Below are 24,304 nucleotides of genomic sequence, written 5' to 3' on the forward strand. Positions count from 1 at the left end.
AAATCCTGCGGGAATTATTTTTTGGCTATTCTGGCTTAGAAATGCTCTTTGTTTAATTTGTGTTGCAAAGTTTAGTTTTCTCAATTTGTGCGGCACATGAAGAGCGATACGTGTGAACAGTCTACATTGATGATAACTATTTAATTGAGAATAATTTCTTTCAAAAATTGAAAGAAAAATTGATTTTTATTTCAAAAATCTTCAAGAAAGGTTTTTTCTATGTAGAAATGTACTTTTTGCAGCACTGTTCACAGACTTGACTATATCATTTATTGCAGAATAGTTAGTGTTTCATTCACTGATTTTGAACCTCTTTGGCCATTTTATAATCGCAATACATCTGCATGGGAAATTATTTCTATAATGCAGTAACTGTTAAGCTATTCCTGCTTGTGTGCAAAAGGTTTGATTGTGATGGGCTTTTACTCGTGCAGGTGCTGTAATTGTGTATTGTAGCAGGCCCACGTGATTTAGCTGTTAGGCTTTGATTTAACATGTACAGTTTGGTGTTCACTAGGTCCATGGGGGATTGGGGTGGGGTAAGGGTCAGTGGGGCAGTTGGCCCCAGTGTAGCTCCGGCTCATAAATAAAAGCTGACAGGATAGTGTTTCCCCTTGAGGAACGTGTATCTGACCCTGTATCAGGATACCTGTCCTTTTGTGGGCGAAGGGTTACCTCCCTTTAGGCTGCGGCTGCTGACTACAGGGCAGCACACACAGAGAGGGGGGAAAGGAGTGTGTATGTCGGAGTTTTCCCTACAATAGATCAGGAGGGGCAGGACACCCTGCCTACACCCCACCCCGCCTAAAAATATGCTATGGAAGTGTTATTTGAAAATGTATTGACTGACAATGATTTTAAAACTCAATAGAAAATGTGCAGGCGCAAGCACTCCATTTTGAGATTTTTTGATCCAGCTTTGAAACTGATAATACTGAAGCCATCACAAACGATACAGGTGCAGCCAAGCCGCCAAAACTGAGTCTGAGTGGAAGCCGGCCTGGCTTGAGAACCCTCGCCATAAACCATGTCTGTATAAAACAGGCCTAGGTGAGTAACTAATGCAAAACTAAAATTTACTATCTTCATTAGATAATGAAACTCCTAAATATCCCAATCAGAGAGCAGTATGTAAATAACACTATTTTAGCCAGCTTGTTTTAACATTATATAAAACTGAAAAATATTTGATCCTCTCTTTTTCATAATTTTCCTGGCTCTTCTCTTTGATGTCACAGAGAGAATTCCACATATCTAACAGCATGGTGAAAATCTGGTGTGTTAGTATGTGTGTGCATGTGTGTTTTGTCTCTGTGTTGTGTGTGTGTGGTATATTAGGTAAAATAATCATAAAAAATGCGGAATTAGCCATGTTAAAATGGTCTTAAATCCTCAGATTGTTGTAAGGTGAAATATATCTTTAAAACACTGAGACATGTTAATTTTTATTTTTGACAGAACCGTGGATACACAAGAGTCTCAAAGCAGTTAGTTATACGCCACATTACAACAGAAAGACGTGTCCTGTGTACCAGGCCTATCGAAGCCACTCTCTATATTGAGCCTTGGGCTCGATAGGCCTGTGTGTAGGAAGTGGGCACTGGCCACACCACTGGTTCTGTTCAGTACTGCTGGGAGGGCCACTTGGTGCTGCGGGTCATCCACTTGGTGTCGCGGTGTGTCCACCGGGCCTCCACTTTCTTCTCTTCTGACTGCACGCTGTCCAGTGCCGAGCTCTGCGCCTCATGGGCAAGGCCTTCCGGGGCAGTTTGGGAAAGATCCTGGCCTTCCTGCCCCACGCCATCCAGATTGGCTTGTGCTCTCTCCTCCTGAGAGGCCTCTTCCACGTTGTCCTCTCCTCCCACAGGCTTATCTTCTACTGGCTCTGCCCCTGGACTGGAACTCACCCTCTCCATCACTGCGGTCTGTTTCTCCAGCAGCCCATTGGTCTCCTGGTTACCAGCACTGCTTAACCCTTCGCTATTCTCTTGGTTACCAGCAGGGGGAGTAGCAGCTTCACTTGGTACTTCCCTATTCTCTTGGATGCCAGTCAGGGGAATGGCAGTGACACGAGGCCCATTGCTCTTCTCTTGGATGCCGGCAGGGAAGCCGTTAGCTGCTTGTGCCCCCACACTATTTTCCTGGCTAACAACAGGGGGGACAGTTTCCCCTGCTTTAGTCTCTTCTCTGCTCTCCGGAGACCTCTTCTCTATCTGTTTGTAAAAAAAAGTAAACTTTTACATTACAGCCCACAATAAATATCAACTAGGCCTGAAAGTATCATCTTTTATTTGTATTAAAAGCTTAAGGATAGCCTGTTACTAATTAAAATATAATTAAACTCTAAAATTATATGAATCATGTGCCAAGATATTGCATATTATTGTTTCTAGAAGAGACAAGAAGACAAACTATTCAATGTGAAAATAGTATGCACAAATACTTGAAGTATAACAAATATTTATATCACATATGCTGAGTATATTACTTTTCATATTGATTAATGTCAATTATTCTAGCAGCGAGAAAGAGAGAGGGAGAGAGAGAGAGAGAGAGAGAGAGATGGAGAGAGATCAGTCGGATGCTGAATTCCGTTTCAGGAGTAAAACATCAAAACTTACTTCAAACTTGCCTGTGAGGGGTGGTTGCCAGGGAGACGGGTGCTCACCTGCACAGGTATGATGATCTCCACAGGGATCTCCTGGGCCATGGAGGGGTGCGGGGCCTCCACGGACAGCACCCCGCCGGACAGAGCAGAGCGGATGTGCCGCAGGTCCGACCCAGCAGGCAGCCTGCTAGAGCGCAGCCAGTCAGGGAACACAGTCCATTGGACATCAGGCCAGAGGGAACATAGTTATAATGTTATAGTGTACCCCGTCACATTTGAGGGGTGCTCACTACAGTGAGCAATGTGGATGTGTCGAAGGTCTGACACAGCCAATCAGGGAACAGGGCACAGGGAACACAGTCCATTAGACTGTAGGTGGCCAATTGAACAGAGGAGTGTTGAGTGCTTAATTGTTGGGTGAAATTTGCAGTCAGTTCTGGATGAGAAAGCCCCGAAATTAGATAAGCTATTCATTATGTGCCAAAGGGTATATTTTAGGGAAAGGGAAAACTTACTTGTATTTTCTTGAAAAACATTTTGAGACAAGTCCATATTCATCCTGTCTATCTTCGTGGTTCCCTTGGAAGTAAAAATGAAATATATTCAGCTTTACAGCATAGGGCCTTCAGAAGGGTTTCACCCCACAGTGATTATTTCTCTATGGGCTCCCCTGCAAAGTCACAATTATTTAATTTATTTCAAATGGGATTTGTTCTAATCCAATATAAGTAAGTCACTACAATATCGAAATGAAAGTCTTTAGAATTACTCCAATCTTACTCCGTAATTTTTCGTTTTTTATTTATAGCTGAATTATTATTATTCTGTCTGTATTAACAATCTAAATTAGCCCAGGTGCATTTCCATCTCTCCAGCAAACACACCAAGTACATCATGAGCTCCATCTACTATATGCTGAATTAAGTCCACAAATTCAATCGCATGATTGCAGAATTAATATCACTGACTTTGTGAGACACAGCGGATCACATCAGTCACACTGTAATGAAGCCTAAGCCTTAAAGCAGAAATATTGGGCTTTGAACCTTCAGTTAGATCCATTGCACCCAAATGGGAAATGTTTCAATCTAGACACTACCAAATTTGACAAGAAAAATAATAAGTCAGATAAGTGACCGACAAGTTGCCAAGCTCTTGGCTGAGCTGGGAGAAACTGTCCAGAGATTAACAATCTCTTCAGCACAGGTTTGGTCTCTTGAGAAGAACAGCTAGACTGAAGACCTGAGAAACTCTGAAACTGAAATTCCGTTGAAAATGTGAGAGGACCCCAAAACCACTGTCCACTAACTATGCTCTTCATCTAAATTGGCAGAATTTTAGCAAATGGCCAAAAATGCTTGGAGGAATGGGTAAAATTTAATTTAAATGTACATTCATACAGCATTACCCCAGAAGACTCAGAGCTGCAATTATTGCTCTAGTAAAGGCCCTGATGTATTCACACAGACTTGAAGAGAAATGTCATCTTTTGCCTTACATTACATTACATTATTTGGCAGACGCTCTTACCCAGAGCGACGAACAATTGATTAGACTAAGCAGGAGACAACCCTCCCCTGGAGCAATGCAGGGTTAAGGGCCTTACTCAAGGGCCCAACGGCTGAGCGGCTCTTATTGTGGCAACACCAGGATTAGAACCACCGACCTTGCGTATCCCAGTCATTTACCTTAACCACTATGCTAGAGGCCACCCCGGAAATGTGAAATGTGTTCAATGTATTGTGCTAGAGAATGGGAACTAATATTTTAGCGCATTATATTTTTTAAAAGTGTATCGGGCCAAATGTTCAAGGGGGCAAATATTTTCTGAAAACACTATTTGCACTTGATATTTGACAACAGATTTTAACATGTTTTGATATTTACATTTTCTTCTGAAACAGGCAATTGTTGACAATAAAATCTATCGAGGCCCTGAGTTCTCGAAGGAGAGTGAGTCCTACCTGATATCTCCAGGTAGCCCTCCCTGGTCCTGATGGTGATCTCCCGGGGGGAGAAGCAGCTCACATCCAGGTTGATCTTCCAGCTCTCAGGACCGGTTCTGATCTCGGAGACCCCCCTCGGCTGCTCGGTACCAGGGCTCGGGTAGGGAGATGTGGGGGTAAAGAGCGGGGGGGGCATGTACCCAGGCCAGGCGGAAGCAGCCAGTCGTCTCTGGGCCCACTGGATCCAGCTCAGATCTCCAGGCTCCAGGAACGGGGGCAGCCCCGCGTCCGGTTTGTAAATGCGGCTGGGAAGGGTCTCCTCGCAGAACGGCTCCCAGCGAACATCGCGCCGATATAAGGGACGAGGCAAAAACCTGCTGTGATCTGCCATGGCTCCTGAAACACCTGCAGTAGAGATCGGTCTGGAACCAACGGAGAAGTGACTGCCAACTTCAGCTTTGGAAAAACAACAACACGTCGAGAACAACGGCAGCCTGATTCTAAGCCCCTTTGTCTGGCTTTCGAACAGCTTGGGAAGCCAAGAGCTGAAAGAACAGAAGCTCTATGCAGCTGGGGCACACGCTGCTCTTTATATAGGGCATCTGTTTTAACACCTATGGAGCAGTAATACTTACCCTATGAGATGAGGAGGTAGGAATGAGGTGTTGGTCATGGGGCTGTAACCATTCTGAAGCGTAATGTGGCATGAGACACATTAATTGTTTGTATTTATAGTTTTGGAGGGAAAACGGCAAATAGTTGGCGGCTAAGCAGAGGCGCCACGGTGAGAGCAATCTGTAATCCTGTCACATCTCAACAACACAGACCTATCTCTTAACTACAGAAAAAAACTGTGTTTATTCTTTCCTTATGCATAATCAGACTGGGACTTTGTACAAAAAGCTACTGTAATACTGCACTGTAAGTAAAGTAATTTGTGTGTTAGAGGAGGTACGCACACAGTCTGACTGAATTGTGTGAAAGTCAGCTAACGGAGGTTAAAAACTCACTTTGTTTTTTGTTGCTCTGGATAAGAGTATCTGCTACATACCTTATAATGTAATGTAATGTAAAAAACAGAATGAGCTGCCATTTGCCAATAGCCATGAACTGATATCCACAAAGTACTACATAACAGTGTTAGCAGTATATGAATATAAACATGCGTTTGTTCACATACAGTAAGTACACTGAATTACCCTGAATTGCTTGGGAGGGCACACGTGCATTCTTACCTGTTCTGCTACTGCATGGCCATGGAACACCACTGCACAGTGAGCTTAGTGCTATAACACCTAGCACCCAGCAGCTAGCACATTAGTTAAATCAGTAGTGGTAGCCATCATTTCAATCAATTCCTGCTAAATATTGCCCACTGATTCATTCATTATTCATCGATTTGGTTTGAGTTTACTAACAGTATAGCATGTAGTCTACATTCAATTGACACAAATGTGATTCTTCCACATAGAAGCTAAGTCAGGGCAGCATGCTTGCTCATGTTCAGCAAGCTTGACATCCCACTTAATTCAACTGGTTGATGGTTTGTTAAATGTTTATTGGTTTAATGTCTAACCCATTCCTTCAAATCCCACCATGGCATACACACACATTCCATCCCCAACCCCCACCCCCACCACCCAATTACATTGTATGTACATTATATGAGCTGGGTCTGGCAAGCAGTAGAGGAATGTGCTAAAGCCTTGCTAACACTATGTAATGAAGTCCTGTCACAGACAACTTCAGTTGTCAAGTGCAATAGGCAAGCTTTAAAAAGTTTTTTAAAAATACCTTCTTTTCACATGGGGCCCTGCCACATTATAGCTAAGACAGAATGTTCAAGTCATCAGTGGTAATGAACTCTACTGAGGTATGTGATAGCTGTAGTGCATAGATTCTGTTCCCCCGTGAACCATATCCTGTACATAGTCAGCAAACCGCCCTCCTTTTTTTATCAAGGATGTCAATTAATTTACGTGCAGCAGAAAACATACAATTGATATCCCATTTCCATCGTACAATGTATACATTTCTCCATGTGTGAAGTCTTTAATTATATAGACCTTATTACTATTTTGAGTGCTTCACACTGCACTTCACTGGAGTGTGAATGCTTATGTGGTAATGTGCCTTACATGTGAAACATTCCTTCTCCGTGTGGTGTTATGAAGCTTATATCATATGTGAAAACTGCTGAATGCGCACAGAGTGATCACAGCCTGGTGCAGCTCAGACTGACTCAGCATAACAAGCTCATGGCCGACACCCCGTCAACCTGAAATGCACGTATTTTTAGAAACAAATGGATCACTATTTATGACAAACAGTGGAAAGACATGGTTGCAGTGAACATGCTTTCGTTACATTGTTTTCTTGGTAGATGCCATTATACAGGACATTGTAGTGTCTCATTCAATTTCTTAACCTGATCCACTTTGTTCCCTTGTGGTTGAGTCGTCGAACGTCTCAAATTATTGTTGCGTTCATATTTATATCATACAAAAAACGCTAAACAGCGATGCCAGATTGTTAAAAATATTCCCTTAACCCTGCATTGTTCCAGGGGAGGATTGTCTCCTGCTTAGTCTAATCAACTGTACGTCGCTCTGGATAAGAGCGTCGGCCAAATGCCAATAATGTAATGTAATGTACGGGGATTCCTACCCATCCCAATGATGTATAATGAGTCATATTCAGGTGATGGACAGTTTAGGAATATCACTGCCTTTGCAGAATGAATATACAGATAATTACAGGATTTGGACTTGCTCTAGATAAACCTGTAATTCTACAGACTAATGGGGCTAACAAGGCTCTGGTTAACCTAATTTTTAAATAAAGTTCAATGTGATGCAGTTTGGTTAGAAAGCATTAGGGTGAGTAATCCTTTTTGGAGACCTTTTTGGGCACTTTGGGAATGCTTTATAAAAACATACTCTCATATATGTGAATATTACCATAAGCCAGAATGGTGCAAGATACTATTTAGCTTTTAGGCAAAATAAGCAGAAGGTACACTTAGGGGTAGGAAAAGGCGAACACTGCAGGGCTGAATGGCCTGTTCTCACCATCACATGTGTTATGTTATGATATATGCTTTACAGTATAATGGACAAAAAGCATTTAATTCTTTTTTGTATAGGTTTTTGGACCCCATGTTATCATATACCCATTACTGTTGAAAATATAATTTCCACTTGCAATGCACAATTTAGTAACTGGATAGATTTGGAGACACTAATGGAAACCAGGATGCACTGCTTACATTTTGATTCATGGAACTTTAGAAGTTCTCTACATCATATTACAAGTGTGTATATTTTTTTGCCCTTTTCAAGGAGTTTATGATCCAGGAAATGTATAGTTTTACCTGTTTTACATTTACGACTCTTGGAATTTCATTGCAAACTAAAGGAAACCAATTTAATTGTTGCATATTCACCTAGATTATGAGTATTCTTTCTTAGTTCTTTGCAATTGTTCTGCCTTTTTAAGAGCCCACATGAGCTCATTTCTATCAGCATATACTATCATGTCCTTGACTTTGGATATGATAATTTATGTTGTTATATATAAACCTGACCTTTTGACTGGACTGAGGATATGTAGCATCAAATTAATTTGTAGGTACTGCAAGAGATACAGTGAGAATTGGATGTGCTATTTTAATTGCTATAAATTGCATGCAATGATACAATGAATTTCTATTTCTTGCTTGCCTTCTGAAATTTCTAAAATGCATTTTCATTTTTTTAAATGAATGTTTCAGGATTGCTTTTATGTTGAAAAATTATATATTGTAATATATGTATTTACGATAATATATTTTAAATACATTTTCTTTCATATTGGACAATAAAAACATTAAGCCCAGTTGAAAAGGTGAGTTATTCTGCAGGGCATTTGGTAGTGTGTTCACGCAGTGCTGTCAAGCCCTCGCAGGCACCACCTATCATGTTTATAAACAGGAATCGTCTCAGGCTCCATTTCTGTGCCAAATGTGCTTATCTTGACAGTGAGCTGGCATCCTAACCCACTATGTATTCATGTTACTGGAGGTGTCACTCTGTACTTCTTCCACACCTGAGCACCTGGGACTGCACCTGGCTCTCATACCTGCATACCTGAGCACTGAAACAGATAATGACCGTGCGATGTGGGTGACAAACCTGTCATGACTTCTGGCTCCTGTTTGGTTTCACGTGTGAAAGTGCTGTCGGGTGCTAGCCAACCGCATAAAGACCAAACATTCACTGCCTAAAGACCAGGAGCGGACTGCGTAAAGACCTCAAAACAGCCATTTAAAAGATTACAGACTGACTGTAGACTGCAAACTGATCCTGAAAAGACTGCAGGCCCAACCTTTTAAAGAGCACAGACCAACCATGTAAAGACCACAGCATAAAGAGCTCATGGCCGACACCCCGTCGACCTGAAATGCACATATTTTAGAAACAAATGGATCACTATTTATTACAAACAGTGGAAAAACATGGTTGCAGTGAAATAAAATGCCACATGCTTTTGGTACATTGTTTTCTTGGTTGATGCCATTATACAGGACATAGAAATTAGTTTTTTCTCTCATCCTGTTAGAGTGATGGTGGATTAAGGTACGTAGTGTAGTGGTTAAGGTACATAACTGGGAGACGCAAGGTCGGTGGTTTGATCCCCAGTGTTGCCACAATAAGATCTGCACAGCCGCTAGGGCCTATAGCAAGGCCCTTAACCCTGCATTGCTCCAGGGGAGTATTGTCTAATCTAATAATCTAATCTAATCTTAGTCTAATCAACTGTATATAATGTTTACAACCCTCACCTCGCCACAGACCCAGACAAGAATGACTACATAAAGCCTGCAGACTTGCTATGCAAAGACTATACATCAACCATAGGAAGATCACAGGAAAACCTGTTGCCATTTATTTTAATTACTAGTATGGAAAAACAGCATCATCTCTTTTTTAAAATGTTTTGTCTATTAAATATGTTATTATATATTGCACATGTAATATGAATGCAAATAAATTATTTTCAGTCATTCTCTTCCATTCAAATGTATTCTATGTTGTGCCCTGGCTAAATATAAATGACACAAGTGCAGGGGAGGATAAACAGTTACACCGAGAGATAAACTAGATCCTTTTCCAGGCTAGCCTCACAGGCAGATAAACTAGATCCTTTTCCAGGCTAGCCTCACAGGGAGATGAATAAACATCATATTTGTCTGCTGTAATACATCTTGCTAGAAAGAGCCATATTCAGAGATAAAATCACTTACAGAAAAAATCATTTGGAGTTAAAGTCAGGCGCAAAAACCATATTCAGTGCAGAAATGAGGTACAGAAACAACCTTTAGTTCTGAAATCAGTTAAAGAAACAACCTTTAGTTATGAAATCAGTTACAGAAACTGATTAAACCAATTCACAAGCAAAGGTCTCAGTGCAGCACCACAGGGGAAACTGAGTGTTTAAAGGAGGAAACGAGGACACCTTGACTGCAGTGTGTGCAGAGCCAATTGCATTATGGGACGGCCATAAATCCACGCAACTAATATGCTGTAGGTAAGGAGTGGTGTCCTAATTCATATCTTTTTTTCTTTCTCCCTTTCGCTCCTTTCCTCTGGCTGTCCTTTTTACTCCTCTGAGCAAAGAGACAAACGTAAGGCAGCCAATCGGACCGAATAAAAGCCACACAGATCAGATCAACTCAAACGGACTGGATTCCACCCAAAACGGACACGATTTACCCAGACTGGACTCAACCTGAAAATGCCCGATTGAGCCAAACGGACTGCAACCCAAAGAGACACAACTCAACCTAAGCAGAATTGATTCAGCTAAACAGACCGGATTCAAACTAAACGCACCAGACTCAACTCAGACGGCCTGGATTCAATGCAAATTGACCTGATTCAGCCAAACGGACCTGTTAAATAAAGCACCAAAGAGAAGAATGTATTCTAAGGTATAATCCTTTTACTATTTCTTATTTCTATTTATCTATTCTATATCTATATCCCTTTCTCTTCTCTGCTCTCTTTCTACAACATATCCCTTGCTCTTCCCTTTTCCTCTCTTCTCCATATATAGGCATGTCTTTAAATATTATAATTTTCAAATATATGAAACATCTCTTTGCAATGTTAGCACACGATTCATACTTATAGTATTTTTCAGGCAGAATTGTGTTGCTGTTATTTTATAGAATCTTAACTGCTCTGATTTCTCTGCCAGATTTTTTTAAAGTTGTCTTTTTTTCACTATTTGACCTGATATAGAATTGATTAACTTGAGCAGTACCACTATGATAGACAGTGCTTTGTGTGTGTGTGTGTGTGTGTGTGTGTGTGTGTGTGTGTATGTATATATATATATATATATATATATATATATATATATATATATGTGCGTGTGTGCATGAGTGTAGCTGTGTGTGCGTGGGAGAGAGAGAGTAAATGTTCCTGCAAGTCGGTGTCTCTTTCTTTCCTTCATGAAAGTGTTCATCAGGCTGTGTAGACAGAAGCCTAATTACCTCTAAGATGTATGGTCCTACTCCTTGAAAAGTCACATTGTAATTGGTAATCTTGCTGACCCAGGTAAATGCAAAATAAAGTCCCAGAATTAACTGACACGACATAGATCTCCACTCCTCTCTGGAGTCAGGAAAGCCTCTCCTGTTCAATGGTTTGCTGTGTTTGTGTACACTGAGTTGCAGTATGTCTGTTAGCAGCAATGTAAACACAGTGTGATTGGTTGATGCTCAAGATTTGGATGGATGGACAGACAGGTGCCTTAGGCCATATCTCTGAGGGCTAATATCTCTGTGTGAGACTGTGAGAGACACAGGAGGGTAATATCTCTGTGTCACTGTGAGAGACACAGAGCGGAAATTTCTCTGTGTGTCACTGTGAGAGACAGAAGGGGTAATAGCTCTGTGTGTGACTGTGAGAGACACAGGAGGGTAATATCTCTGTGTAATTGTGAGGGTCACAGGGGGGTAATATCTCTGTGTGTCACTGTGAGAGACACAGGAGGGGAATATCTGTGTGTGTGTCTGTGAGAGACACAGGGGGGTAATATCTCTGTGTATGACTGTGACTGTGAGAGACACAGGATGGTAATATCGCTGTGTTTCACTGTGAGAGACACAGAGGGGAAATTTATCTGTGTGTGACTGTGAGGGTCACAGGGGGGTAATATCTGTGTGTGTGACTGTGAGAGACACAGGAGGGTAATATCTCTGTGTGTGACTGTGAGAGACACAAGGGGTAATATCTCTGTGTAACTGTGAAAGACACAGGGGGGTAATATCTCTGTGTGTGACTGTGAGAGACACAAGGGGTAATATCTCTGTGTGTGACTGTGAGAGACATAGGAGGGTAATATCTCTGTGTCACTGTGAGAGACACAGGAGGGTAATATCTCTGTGTAACTGTGAGAGACACAAGGGGTAATATCTCTGTGTGTCACTGTGAGAGACACAGGGGGTAATATCTCTGTGTGTGACTGTGAGAGACACAGGAGGGTAATATCTCTGTGTAACTGTGAGAGACACAGGGGGGTAATATCTCTGTGTAACTGTGAGAGACACAGGAGGGTAATACCTCTGTGTGACTGTGAGAGACACAGAGCGGAAATTTCTCTGTGTGTCACTGTGAGAGACACAAGGGGTAATATCTCTGTGTGTGACTGTGAGAGACACAGGAGGGTAATATCTCTGTGTGTAACTGTGAGAGACACAGGGGGGTAATATCACTCTGTGTAACTGTGAGAGACACAGGGGGGTAATATCACTCTGTGTAACTGTGAGAGACACAGGAGGGTAATATCACTCTGTGTAACTGTGAGAGACACAGGAGGGTAATATCACTCTGTGTAACTGTGAGAGACACAGGGGGGTAATATCTCTGAGCTCTGACTGCAAGGGACATAGGCTGCTCACCTTGTGCTACCAGCACAGGAAGTGATGACTCAGCAATCAGCCCCCATTTTAATGACACAATAAAAGGGAGGCAGAGAGACCAGGGGAGGGAAAGTGAGGGAGAGAGAGAAAGTTGCTTAATACAAACTTATCAATTATATCATGTGTCCTTTGACTCTGCAATATCTTTAATTGGAAGAATCACCCCCTGACTACAAGGTAATGGGATTTGTTGGGACTAAATCAGGTCCTGAAAGGTCAAGTGGGACGTATGAGTATGTGTGTGTGTGTGTGTGTGTGTGTGTGTGTGTGTGTGTGCGTGTGCCTATTTGTATGCTGTCTGTGTGCATCTGTGTCAATGTGTGGCAGTATGTGTGCCCTTATGGGGCATTTTTTGTGCGTTGACAACATCGATTTCACATGAAATTACAATTGAATCTTTGTCTCATGGCTTAAATGTAATGTGAAGAAAAAATATTGTGTAGTATGATTAAGAACAAGCCAAGTCTTCACCAAAGGACGACCAAGTCAGCCAAGCTCACTTGCGACATTGGCTCAGGAAGTGAGAGCAGTCGTCTGGCAGCCAGAGGGTTGTTGGTTTGATGGGTGTGTCGAAGTATCCCTGAGTGATACACAGACCCCCAATTGCTCCTGACGAGCTGGTTGGTGCCTTGCATGGCAGCCAATCGCCGTTGGTGTGTGAGTGCGTGTATGAATGGGTGAATGAGAAGCATACATTGTACAATGCTTTGGATAAAGGTGCTATATAAGCACAGATATTTACCATTTTATTAAGGCACTCCCAGGTGGAGGGCCAACCCCAGGCCTGGCCTGTAGTTCTCCTGTGACGGCTCCAACTCTTCCATCTTAATCTGTGAAACTGGAGACACTCCGTTAATGCGTACAGGATGCTCGCCTTTAAATTTTAAACAGAGGGAATGAGAGTGTCACCCTGAACCTTTCTCTGTTTGACCTACAGCATGCAGGAACATCCGCCTGTCAATCCAGACAGACAACATCCTATAACCCCATCATATTCCTCCATCAGAATTGTATACCCCATATCATATGATATACCGACATCATAGTATACCCATTATATACCAAATGACATCATAGACCCCCATTGTATACCCCTATCGCAACATATACCACTACAACCCATATCCCATATGAGAAAGTGGTTTCTGTAAATGGGGAACATTTATTATGACCAGTGCAGGTGAGTGTTTCCATGGTGAGCACCTGTCGGTTTGGAGTCAGACTCTCAGGAAGCTGACCTGTCGCTGACCCTCAATATACATTAGTGCTATATAGACGGGTTTGAGCAGCTCAGCTGCTGCTGCGCTACGAAAGCTTTCGTTGTCGTACTAGAGGAACCGCAACACTGCCAGGCCCAACTCGGCCAGCACTGGCCTGATGAGTAGGTTGTAATTAGTCAGTAATGTATCCACCTAATCAAAGATCAGTAACCGGATGCCAGTTTTCTGGGGGGGGGGGGGTACGGGGATCAGGTTTCATGGTGGTTGTGTTACACACAGGGTCTGTAGACACTCAGGTGAGCACTGAATAAGATCCCCTCTGTGCCGTGCATGAATCATTAAGCCCTGAGTGCTTCCTGGACTGCATGCTGAAGCGTCAGGCCAAACTGCCTCCACACCGAGCTGGCTCTCGAGAGCGCAACACCCAGCTCACCAGCGAGAGCGTAAGACCCAGCTCACCTGCAAGAGCGTAAGACCCAGCTCACCTGCAAGAGCGTAAGACCCAGCTCACCTGCAAGAGCGTAAGACCCAGCTCGCTCTCGAGAGCGCAACACCCAGCTCACCAGCGAGAGCGCAACACCCAGCTCACCTGCAAGAGCGCAACACCCAGCTCGCTCTCGAGAGCGCAACACCCAGCTCACCTGCAAGAGCGCAAGACCCAGCTCACCTGCGCAAGTGTAGCACCCAGCTCACCCACGAGAGTGCAACACCCAGCTCACCAGTGTGAGCGCAACACCCAGCTCACCTGCAAGAGCGCAACACCCAGCTCACCAGCGAGAGCGCAACACCCAGCTCACCTGCAAGAGCGCAACACCCAGCTCGCTCTCGAGAGCGCAACACCCAGCTCACCCACGAGAGTGCAACACCCAGCTCACCAGTGTGAGCGCAAGACCCAGCTCACCTGCGAGAGCCTAACACCCAGCTCACCTGCGAGAGCATTTCCTGCGGGTGAGGGAACTGCAGGAGCGCAGAGGGGGACATAGAAAGCATGTGACCAAGTCAGAGTCCGGCAGCAAAGCACTGTGGGTAACAAAGTGAGAGAACGGCACTGCTGAGGGACTCGGAAAACACTCCAGCCGCATGGCTCTGGACATTAAGGTATTTCCCATCACTTTCCCATGCGTCTGTGCTCATGTGAGTAACTGTGTGTGTGTGTGTGTGTGTGTGTGTGTGTGTGTGTCTGTAAGTGTGTGTGTGTGTGTGTGTGTGTGTGTGTGTGTGCATGTCTGTAAGTGTGTGTGTGTTTATGTCTGTAATTTTGTGTGTGTGTTTATGGCTGTAAGTGTTTGTGTGTGTATGTGCATATCTGTAAGTGTCTGTGTGTAAGTGTGTGTGTGTTTGTGCATGTCTGCAAGTGTGTGTGTGCATGTCTGTAAGTGTCTGTGTGTGTTTGTGCATGTCTGTAAGTGTCTGTGTGTGTGTGTTTTTGCATGTGTTTGTGCATATCTGTAAGTGTGTGTGTGCGTGTGTATGTGCATGTCTGTAAGTGTGAGTATGTTATGTCTGTAAGTGTGTGTATGTGTCTATATCTGTCAGTTTGTGTGTGTGTGCATGACTGTAAGTGTCTGTGTGTATATGTGTAAGTGTGTGTGTTTGTACATGTCTCTAAGTGTGTGTTGGTGTGTGCATGTCTGTAAGTGTGTGTGTGTGTGTGTGTGTGCTTATGTCTGCAAGTGTCTGTGTGTGTAAGTGTGTGTGTGTGCGTGTGTGTGCATGTCTGTGCGTGTGTGTGTGTTTGTGCATGTCTGTAAGTGTGTGTGTGTTTGTGCATGTCTGCAAGTGTGTGTGCATGTCTGTAAGTGTCTGTGTGTGTGTGTGTGTGTGTGTGTGTGTGTGTGCATGTCCATAAATGTGTATGTGTGCCGTGTATAAACATGCCGTTGTATATGTGTGAGGTGGGTTTTCTTGTCATATTGGAAGACAATAAATGTCTGTTGGCAAGTGACAAAAAGATCAGAATTGCCTTGCAGCATTATGTCATGTTATTGATCGTGGATGACAACACCACCTAAAGCAGACGTGATGCTGTACATGTGTAGGTTGTGCAATGTCGTACATATTATTCATGGGTTGTGTGATATTGTGCATGTGTGGGTAATGTGATGCTGTTCATGTGTGGCTTGGATGATGTGTATATGTGTGTTAAGTGATGTGTGAGTTAATGCTCATTTGTCCAAAAAGGGCTCAATTTTCCATGGCGTAGTGCTTCGATTCTAATGAAATACACTGCCAGTAATATGGTATATGGTAATATATTTCTGCATAATTTATAGTGGGATGAAGGCAGGGATTGAATTGGGCCAGAATGACCTGAAACAGCATTCCAGCCCCTTTACCCAGTTTCCTCACTCAACCTGTCATAAAATAGGACGAAAAAATCAAGGCCATTCTTTCACCGAGATTGGGAGTGAAACGAGTGATACTGTATTTCAGTTCCATATAATACAAAGCATTTCTGGATCCGGTTTACGCTGGTATTACAATACCTAGTACTGTTCATGAATAATAGTGTTAATAGCATAAAACTTTCACTCAGATGTTTTATTAACAACATTTGTATTTAAACAGAGGATAGGAAATTAGGTAAAAGGTAAATGATTGGCATTTATATAGCACCTTTATCCAAAGTGCAGTACAATTGATGCTTCTCATTCACCCACCCACGTTGATTGGTTGCCATGCAAGGCACCAACCAGCTTGTCAGGACCATATGGGGGTTAGGTGTCTTGCTCAGGGACACACCCATGGTCGGATCAAATCGGCAACCCTTACCACCTGAGCCAAGGTCGCCCCAATAAGTGCATATTGCAACCTGTTGAAAAAAGTCAAGAACTTCTTGTTTCTTCTTCAATACTATAACTGTTTCGCTGCTGGTACTTCTAATCTCATTTCAGGAAAGAAAGAGTCATTACTTGAAATTCGAGGGTGTAAGACAAGTTTCAGCTCTTTATTAGTGGTTCCAGGTAGTGTGTACGTTCTCCGGAGCTTTCACCAATCTTACACACTCATTACTGGGAATGACACAGTTTATATCAGTATCTGAAAGGAAGTGCTTCATCCATTGTGACAAAACACTCCTTTAGATATGATAATGTCTATTGGCAGGTTTCCTGGTTAGGCCAAATGGTTGTGCAGACAAATGGTTGTCGGCACCTAGACCTCAAATAAACGCCAGGAAAGGAAATGTAAATAGAGTGGGGGAAAACAGGGTGATTGTGGGGATATGCAATTGAATAGGAGCAGAACTTGCGTGTCAACTTTTTAGCTGTTACATCTTGAAAAACACCGAAATCTAACATATTGTTAAAACAAAAAATGATGCTAAGATTTTACGGATGTGTGAATGTGTGAAGACAAATATAACTTCATGACCAAATTGACACAAATGCCTTCTGACCATATTATTCTGACCAAGGAGGAGATTTCAAAGTTCAAAGGTTCAAATCTTTTAAAAAGTAACAAAGACCAAACTCATTTCCACCTCAGTAACAAACAAAAACAAATCAATTTCCGACTGATACTCGTGAATAAAAAAACATCAAGTCAAACTGTATCACTCAATAGACTGATGAGGTATGTAACCATTTGAAATATTTGCTGTAAGTTCAGTGGTTTTCAGGGTTTACTACAGAAAGGTATATTTTGGAAGAAGCATTCAGGGAAGGGAATCTGGTTCACACCGGAGGGCTTCAGAGGACTTAATCTGTAGCAGGCTACTTCCCCAGCGTGGGAAAAGAGACGATCAGATGGGAAGTGGCAATGAGACCAAGGCATTTCATCACAAACTTTTCTCAGTTTTCCCAGGCTTACCTCTCTGATGTTCCATCTCTGCACACAAACTTCACTCCTTGGGATATCAGATCTCCTCATGAATCTCAGTGGAGTACAGGTGCTGTGCCGTGTTGCTGATATTGCTGCCAAAACTCTGCCCAGAGCCCAGTGCCAGAAGGTGCCATCGCTGCAGCAGAATTAGAAGCACCCATTATTAGGGCTGCACTGCGGGCTGTAGTCTGTATTTCTCTGATCACTTCCCTTTTGTGGCAAAAGGGTGGCCAACAAATATGAGGCCCAAGAATGTTCCAGAAGGAATTAGTAGTATTATGGAAGCTACTGGCGGCACGGATGGTGCAGTGGGTAGCACTGCCGCCTCACAGCAAGGAGGTCCTGGGTTCGAAGCCCCGTCGGCCGGGGCCTCTCTGTGCGGAGTTTGCATGTTCTCCCCGTGTCTGCGTGGGTTTCCTCCGGGTACTCCGGTTTCCTCCCACAGTCCAAAGACATGCAGGTTAGGCCGATTGGAGAGTCTAAATTGCCCGTAGGCATGAGTGTGTGAGTGAATGGTGTGTGTGCCCTGCGATGGACTGGCGACCTGGTCCTGGTCAACACCTCCTGCTTGTTTCAGGGGCAATTTGCCTTCAGTCTGGTCATCAGCAAGTGAAATGCATGCTCGATTGGATTAAGGTCAGGTGACTGACTTGGCCAGTTGAGAATATTTGACTTTTTGTACTGAAAAAACTCCTTGGTTGGTTTGGCTATAGTTTTGGATCATTGTCCTGTTGCAATATGTCATCTAATCAGATTTGAGGAATCCTAAAATCAACTCTAGACCTCCTGCTATGTATAACAACGGCTACAATTCCTATACTGTTCTCCCAATATCAATGTAAAAAAAACTTAAAGTTAAACGTCTGTACTTTAACCACATAGTGATTGTTTAATTTCAACAGTTTTTTTGTGGAGTACAGAGCAAAAACAACAAAACAGGTGTTGACTGCACCAAATACAGTATGGTGTAGAGAGTAATTTACACTGGGGTGTTTCCTGTAGAGGCGTTTCCTCCACACATGTTTTTACAGCAATTAACAGTTCTGCAAGTGTCACCCATTTTTCCTCTGCTCTTCTTGGGAGCAGGATTGGTCAGATTTCAGGTCAGTGAGTTTCACCAGGTGTAAGGAGCAAATGTGTCATTTTTGTGAATTTATTTCAGTTGTAAAATGTATATCGATATTGTCCTACTGTATGGTCTCAGTATAAAATGATTGACCCAGTGATCATTTGCTTGTAAACAAAGTATGTAAATGATGCAAAGCCTTCAGAGCTAATTTGCGCTGACAACTCGAAGGCGTCGCCCACTCTCATGAAGCTAATAGGAGGGGTTATATAAACCACCAACTTCACAGCTCATTCTGCTGCTGCTCTGTGACACTATGCTGCCTGCTAGCTGTTGCTGTGTTGCTGAAATTGCCCTGCTCTGGAAATTATGCAAAAGCTGCCCTGCTTCCTGGCTCGTTCTGCATGATAAAACCATTGTCCTGCCTGGCTCATTCTGCTGCATTGCTCGTTTTGGCATGCTGTCATATGCTGCCATTGCTCATATCGTGTGCGGTTGCCTCATTTGCTAGCTGCATTTGCTTGAATTATCCTGCTTATTCCTGAATCATGCCTTGACGCCAAAGTTAAATATTAAATATTGCTTAATTCAAGTGTGAGTTGTCTGACTGAAATCATTTTCTGCTTCATACCTTTATAATAGATGTCAGTGTGTCAGTTTCCATATAAGTATTTAATTGCGGAAAAAGGTGTACCACAAGGGTCGTGCTTAGGACCACTCATTTTCTCTATATTCATGAATTATCTTCCACAAATTTGCTCTGACTATCCTGTTTAATTGTATGCAGACGATACTGTTATTTTCATGTCCAAGGCCAGACTATCTGAAATCAATCAATATCTGAATCCTTTCAATCTGAATTGTTTGCTATTCAAAACTGCCTTTCTCGCAACAAACTTTTGTTGAACAAAAAAAATGACTTGCCAATTTATTTTAATGATGGAACACCCAGATTTGTGAAAGTAGATACCTTTAAATATCTCAGCCTCTGGATTGACATTCTTTTAAATGTACAATAGGTAAGATGTTTTTGTTAAAACATTGCTACAAGACCATTTTAAATCCCTTCCTATAATTGAAAAAGGCTCACTGACATGCCACAGACTCACCCTCCTGCCTGTTTTTATAGTCCTTAAATTTGGGTTTCAATACATGCAGTTGATGGACCGACACTCTATACCAAAACATTGTATAGCTGTACAATAACTCATTGGTTGAAAATTGATTCTAATTGCCACAGCCAATGTCATTTCAACATCAGCGCATTCATAGAGAAGGGGAAGATATAAACAGTGTTGTGGTTTGAGGGTGTTATTGCTGCAATTCCTCTCGACTGTTAGAAATCCGATATTGTACCTTTAAGCGTCATATTGAGTACATTACAAATAAAATTAATTTTAACCTCATTATACTATATTGCTCCATAAACTACACAGTTATTACTACCTATACTCAATTATGCAGATATTGTCTATCAGAATACCTTTTAACTGAACTAAAGTAAATGAATAGTGTTTTAGACTATCATGTTCTTGACCTCATCCACAGCTAAAGCCACAATCCCATTCATTTGCATGGGGGCCTGCATGCATGTGTGCGTGTGTGTGTATATATGTGTGCGCAAACCAGTGCGGGTGTGTGTAATCTGATCATGTAGGCCAGAGAGAGCCGTAGGACAATGGTAGTGGCTCTCAAGTGATGTCATATGAGACAGCTTCGATTTCCTGCCATCAAATTAGCTCCCCCTACCCTCACCACCCTGTCCTTCCCGTTCCCTCTGTCTGTTAATTTCTCCCCAGTGTGAGTAATCCTCACATGTCAATATGCCTGTTCATTTCCCCCCAGTGGGAGTAGTCCTCACATGTCAATCACATTTGCTGCAGTGTCACGGCAGCTTGTACATTTGTGTGTAAAATAAGGATTTGTAAAATAAGGTGTGTATGCAGGAATGCATGTGTGTTTATTTGTGTGCATGAGGTATATAAGGATAGTTTACGTGTGTGCGAGAGAGTTTGTGTGTTTGTGTGTGTGAGAGAAAGATTGACATATTTTCCTTAGCAATGTTATAATGGGATGTTCCTTAGTCAAAAAAATGTTTAGAGTATTATTTAAAAACTGCATGCATATCAATAATTACAGTGTATGTTTCATGCCAAGAAAGCAGCATATTGAACTGAGAGTGTGTGTATGTGTGTGTGTGTTATTATCAGTAAATGCAGACTGGTTCATGATGAATGTGCTTGTGTGCCTCTGTGCCCTTGGAACTTGGTACAGTATGTTTGTTTCCTGTGTCTCAGGGATGAAAATAGCCCTGTTTTCCCCCAAAATTCCAGACTATCAGCTCCCTGTGCTCCTGTAAATCACTCTACAGGTGGCACAGTTAGAGTTTCACACATTCATATGCAGCAAATCACACTCACACACCGTTTTCCTTTTTACAATGGTCACTAAAGATTATGAAAAACATTGAGGTTAAAAGGCCATTCAGAAAGGTCTTACTTTATTAGGTATCAGGCGTTCGTATGCCTTTTCCAAAAAAAAAAAAAAAGCATGATGAAATAGCTGGAGCTTTTAGCTTCCTGATCCTCCTGGTGATTCCAAAAAACACTATCTCCCTTCCTTCCTGTCTCACCATCCCTCTCTGCTGAACTGGGGTTTCCTATTGGTGGAAGTCCCAGGTTCATATGTCAATGTTTCCTGTCATATTGAGGGTGTTTGCTTTTCTTTAAATAATCATGAAACACTCTTTTTTTAAAAAGGATTAGGACTCACAGCTGGAACACACAGCTGGAGCTTACTCCAGGTAGGGAACTTCAACTTTACCGAGACAGACAGATACAAAGGACAGAGGAATACACCTCATTTATAGATTCTGTGGTGAATTTCAGATTGATGGGAGGGAATTCAGGTGTGTTGATGTAATGGAGTTATGTGTAGTGCAGGTTTGAGTGAGTGGTGAGGTAAGCTGTGTTTAATGTAGTTTGGGTTGTAGTTGATGTTGTTTTGCTGATATTACTGATGTTGAGAGCAGTGGGTTACTTTGCACATTACGCTCTGTATCTTGTACACTTTTGAGATTGACCTGTGTGTTTCATTTGCATCATTTGCGTGCTTGTATTTAGCCCATTTTCCAAGTTTGGTTCATCTATTTCACAGACTGCAGTTCTGCTTCTCACACCTAGGATTGCAGGTGATGTGATTGTTTGAGTGATATTTGATTTACATATCCTTTACCTGTTTTGATAATGTTAAATTAAATGTTTCAGTGGGGCTGGAACAGTCCAAGGTAAATATTTACAATTAAATATCATTCCGTGTCTATGAAAAGAGCACAATGTAATGTATTTGCATGCAATATCCTAATGTCTTCATACAATTTGCACTCATACAATTACCAATATAGTTCATTTCAAAAATAATTTATGCACTTTAATATTTAATATTTAACTTTACAGTGTGTGTCAGTACAGGAGGTAGAAAGGAATTTAATACAGTACATGTTGGTATAGCAGGGGAATGGAATGTAATACAGTACACGTTGGTGTAGCAGGTGAATGGAATTTAATACAGTATATGTTGGTACAGCAGTTGAGTGGAATTGAATAAAGTATATCTTGGTGTTGTTGTAGCAGATGCTGTCGGATGTGTTTATATGTTTTGTCTAAAGTGAAAAATGTGGAGCATCCTCCTGCTGCCCTTGCACTGATTGATGGGCTCAGAGCAGCACAATAGGGAGTTAGATTAGATAGAGAAACTCTGAAGCGCCCACCCACACATATAGATACACACGTACATAGACACATATCCACAGTACATGTCAGTCTATTTTGAGAGTGTATGTGTGTGAGAATGTGTGAAAGGTGATTAGTGAGTGTACAGTATTTTACCAGTGGGATAAGTTGTCAGTGGGATTAGTATTTTATCCACTGCTGCATATGAGACTATAGGAGCATAGAAGCTTGGAGTCACTGGTAATGTATTTATTGTCTTCTCCTGAAGCAAATTTAAGTGGTTGAATGAAGAACAAAACCAATGTGTTTCAGTGTGCTAGTTCAAAACAACATAATGTTTCTAATATACAGTAGATGTAAATATGTTATTTATGCAGACATTGAGCATTTAATTTGCACAGTTACTTGTTAGGTGTATGTTATTAGAATATATTGAATGGTGCCTTACCTTCCCAGAGATAGATTCAACATTGACTTTTATCCCATAATGACAAAACAGTAAAAATAACGGAAAAGACAACTGAATTTGGAATTCCAGAAGGAATTCTGTAAAAAATGTTGATGAAAAAGTATGTAATGGATAATATATGACATGCGTTGATGAATATGCATAACATGGTAAAGGCATTACATTAGCGAACAGGTATGGTAAGATTTAAATTAATAGTTCTCTTTCTGGGTTTTTGTAGGTATATTATTTATTATTCCAGTTTTAGTGTTTGGTTGACCCCCCCCAAAAAAAAAAATTGTAGTCGATTAAGCGTATTCTAGGTACTTTCACACAGCTTGCCACCTTCACATTGACATAACAGTGACAATGAGCTCGCTAGCTGTTGTATTACAATGAGGTGACCCAGATTGTTGGCAGTTTGTTGGCTGGACAGCTAAATAGGTGGCATCTGAGTAGTGCTCTTATTGCGAGTTGAAGCAGTACCCTTTCTCTTCCCCTCCATAACTATGAGTGTGACCGGGTGGCCTGTAGCGTAGTGGTTAAGGTGCATGACTGGGTCGGTGGTTCGATCCCCGGTGTAGCCACAATAAGATCCACACAGCCGTTGGGCCCTTGAGCAAGGCCCTTAACCCTGCATTGCTCCAGGAGAGGATTGTCTCCTGCTTAGTCTAAATCAACTGTACATCATTCTGGATAAGAGCGTCTGCCAAATGCCATTAATGTAATGTAATGTAATGCGCAAGTGTAGTTACAGTAGCACTGCTGGGATGTTTAACAAACTGGACTCCAGCCCATGTTTTCCTTGTATCTCTACTGCAGTGTACTTGCTGGCCCATTATTCTATCCTGCCTCGGTTTAGACAAAAAGAGTTATTACCAAAAGAGCTGAGTTTAGAACCATCATCAGTTGCAGCCTAATAAAATTTGCAGTATATTAGCAAAGCTTCATTAATTTTAGAATTTTACAACGTGTCAATATTTTAGAACCAACTATATTTCTTCTGGTTTGATTTGTTTTTTGACCTCAAATTTATTTACCTGGAAACCAAAATTTCCTATAGTAAATACATAATTTGTGTTTGTGTTTCTTCTGATAGTTCAGGAGCTTAATTTAATCAAGGCTTTTTTAATTACTACATGAGAAATACAAAATATTAAGGATACAGTTAGCTTATTTTCTAGGTTTCATAGGGCTGCAGTTTATGCAGGTGCATTGGCCTTCTGCAGTGCTCATATAGCAGAATAACAGAGTAACTATTTTGTATGGGTATATAAAGTCCACCATGGTGTAAAGTCCAGCTATGACCCATTTTAAATGACCAGAAACCAGCTGGTCAAACCATTTTGAGTATGGAGCTGGTATGAACTGGTCAACCAGCTACCAGTTGTTACAAAACCTAGCTTGAACTGTTTTTTTCAGCATGACAGTCTAAGATACTTTTTAGAAACTGGGAAGAGAACTGTAAAAAGAAATATCCTGAAAGAAGAGTGC

General features: G+C 41.9%; 1 protein-coding gene across 3 annotated transcripts; it reads right to left on the reverse strand.

The window, feature by feature from the left end:
* Positions 1-1,431: 1,431 nt before the first annotated feature.
* LOC133105531 (heat shock protein 67B1-like) lies at positions 1,432-5,272 on the reverse strand. Of its 3 annotated transcripts, none has more exons than XM_061215688.1 (5): positions 5,190-5,272; positions 4,573-4,976; positions 3,124-3,187; positions 2,669-2,795; positions 1,432-2,213 (listed from the first exon to the last, which is right to left on the reverse strand). In XM_061215688.1, exons 1-5 carry the CDS (start codon positions 5,225-5,227, stop codon positions 1,623-1,625), a joined length of 1,224 nt encoding a protein of 407 aa, XP_061071672.1. In that variant the 5' UTR covers positions 5,228-5,272; the 3' UTR covers positions 1,432-1,622. The 3 variants fall into 3 exon arrangements, with proteins under 3 accessions (XP_061071672.1, XP_061071673.1, XP_061071674.1); XM_061215689.1 differs by having other exon boundaries at positions 2,669-2,792; positions 5,190-5,271; XM_061215690.1 differs by lacking the exon at positions 5,190-5,272 and having other exon boundaries at positions 4,573-5,078.
* Between the last annotated feature and the right edge of the window lie 19,032 nt (positions 5,273-24,304).

Source organism: Conger conger, chromosome 12 (assembly GCF_963514075.1).
Source record: "Conger conger chromosome 12, fConCon1.1, whole genome shotgun sequence".
In the NCBI taxonomy this organism is placed as follows: domain Eukaryota; kingdom Metazoa; phylum Chordata; class Actinopteri; order Anguilliformes; family Congridae; genus Conger; species Conger conger.

Excerpts from the sequence above, each read along its gene's own strand:
- LOC133105531 (XM_061215688.1), bottom strand. The coding sequence starts at position 5,227 with ATGACCAACACCTCATTCCTACCTCCTCATCTCATAGG. Across the intron at positions 4,977-5,189 it reads CTACCTCCTCATCTCATAGG|ACCGATCTCTACTGCAGGTG; the intron begins GTAAGTATTACT and ends CGTTGGTTCCAG. Across the intron at positions 2,796-3,123 it reads TGTTTTTCAAGAAAATACAA|CAGGCTGCCTGCTGGGTCGG; the intron begins GTAAGTTTTCCC and ends GCTGCGCTCTAG.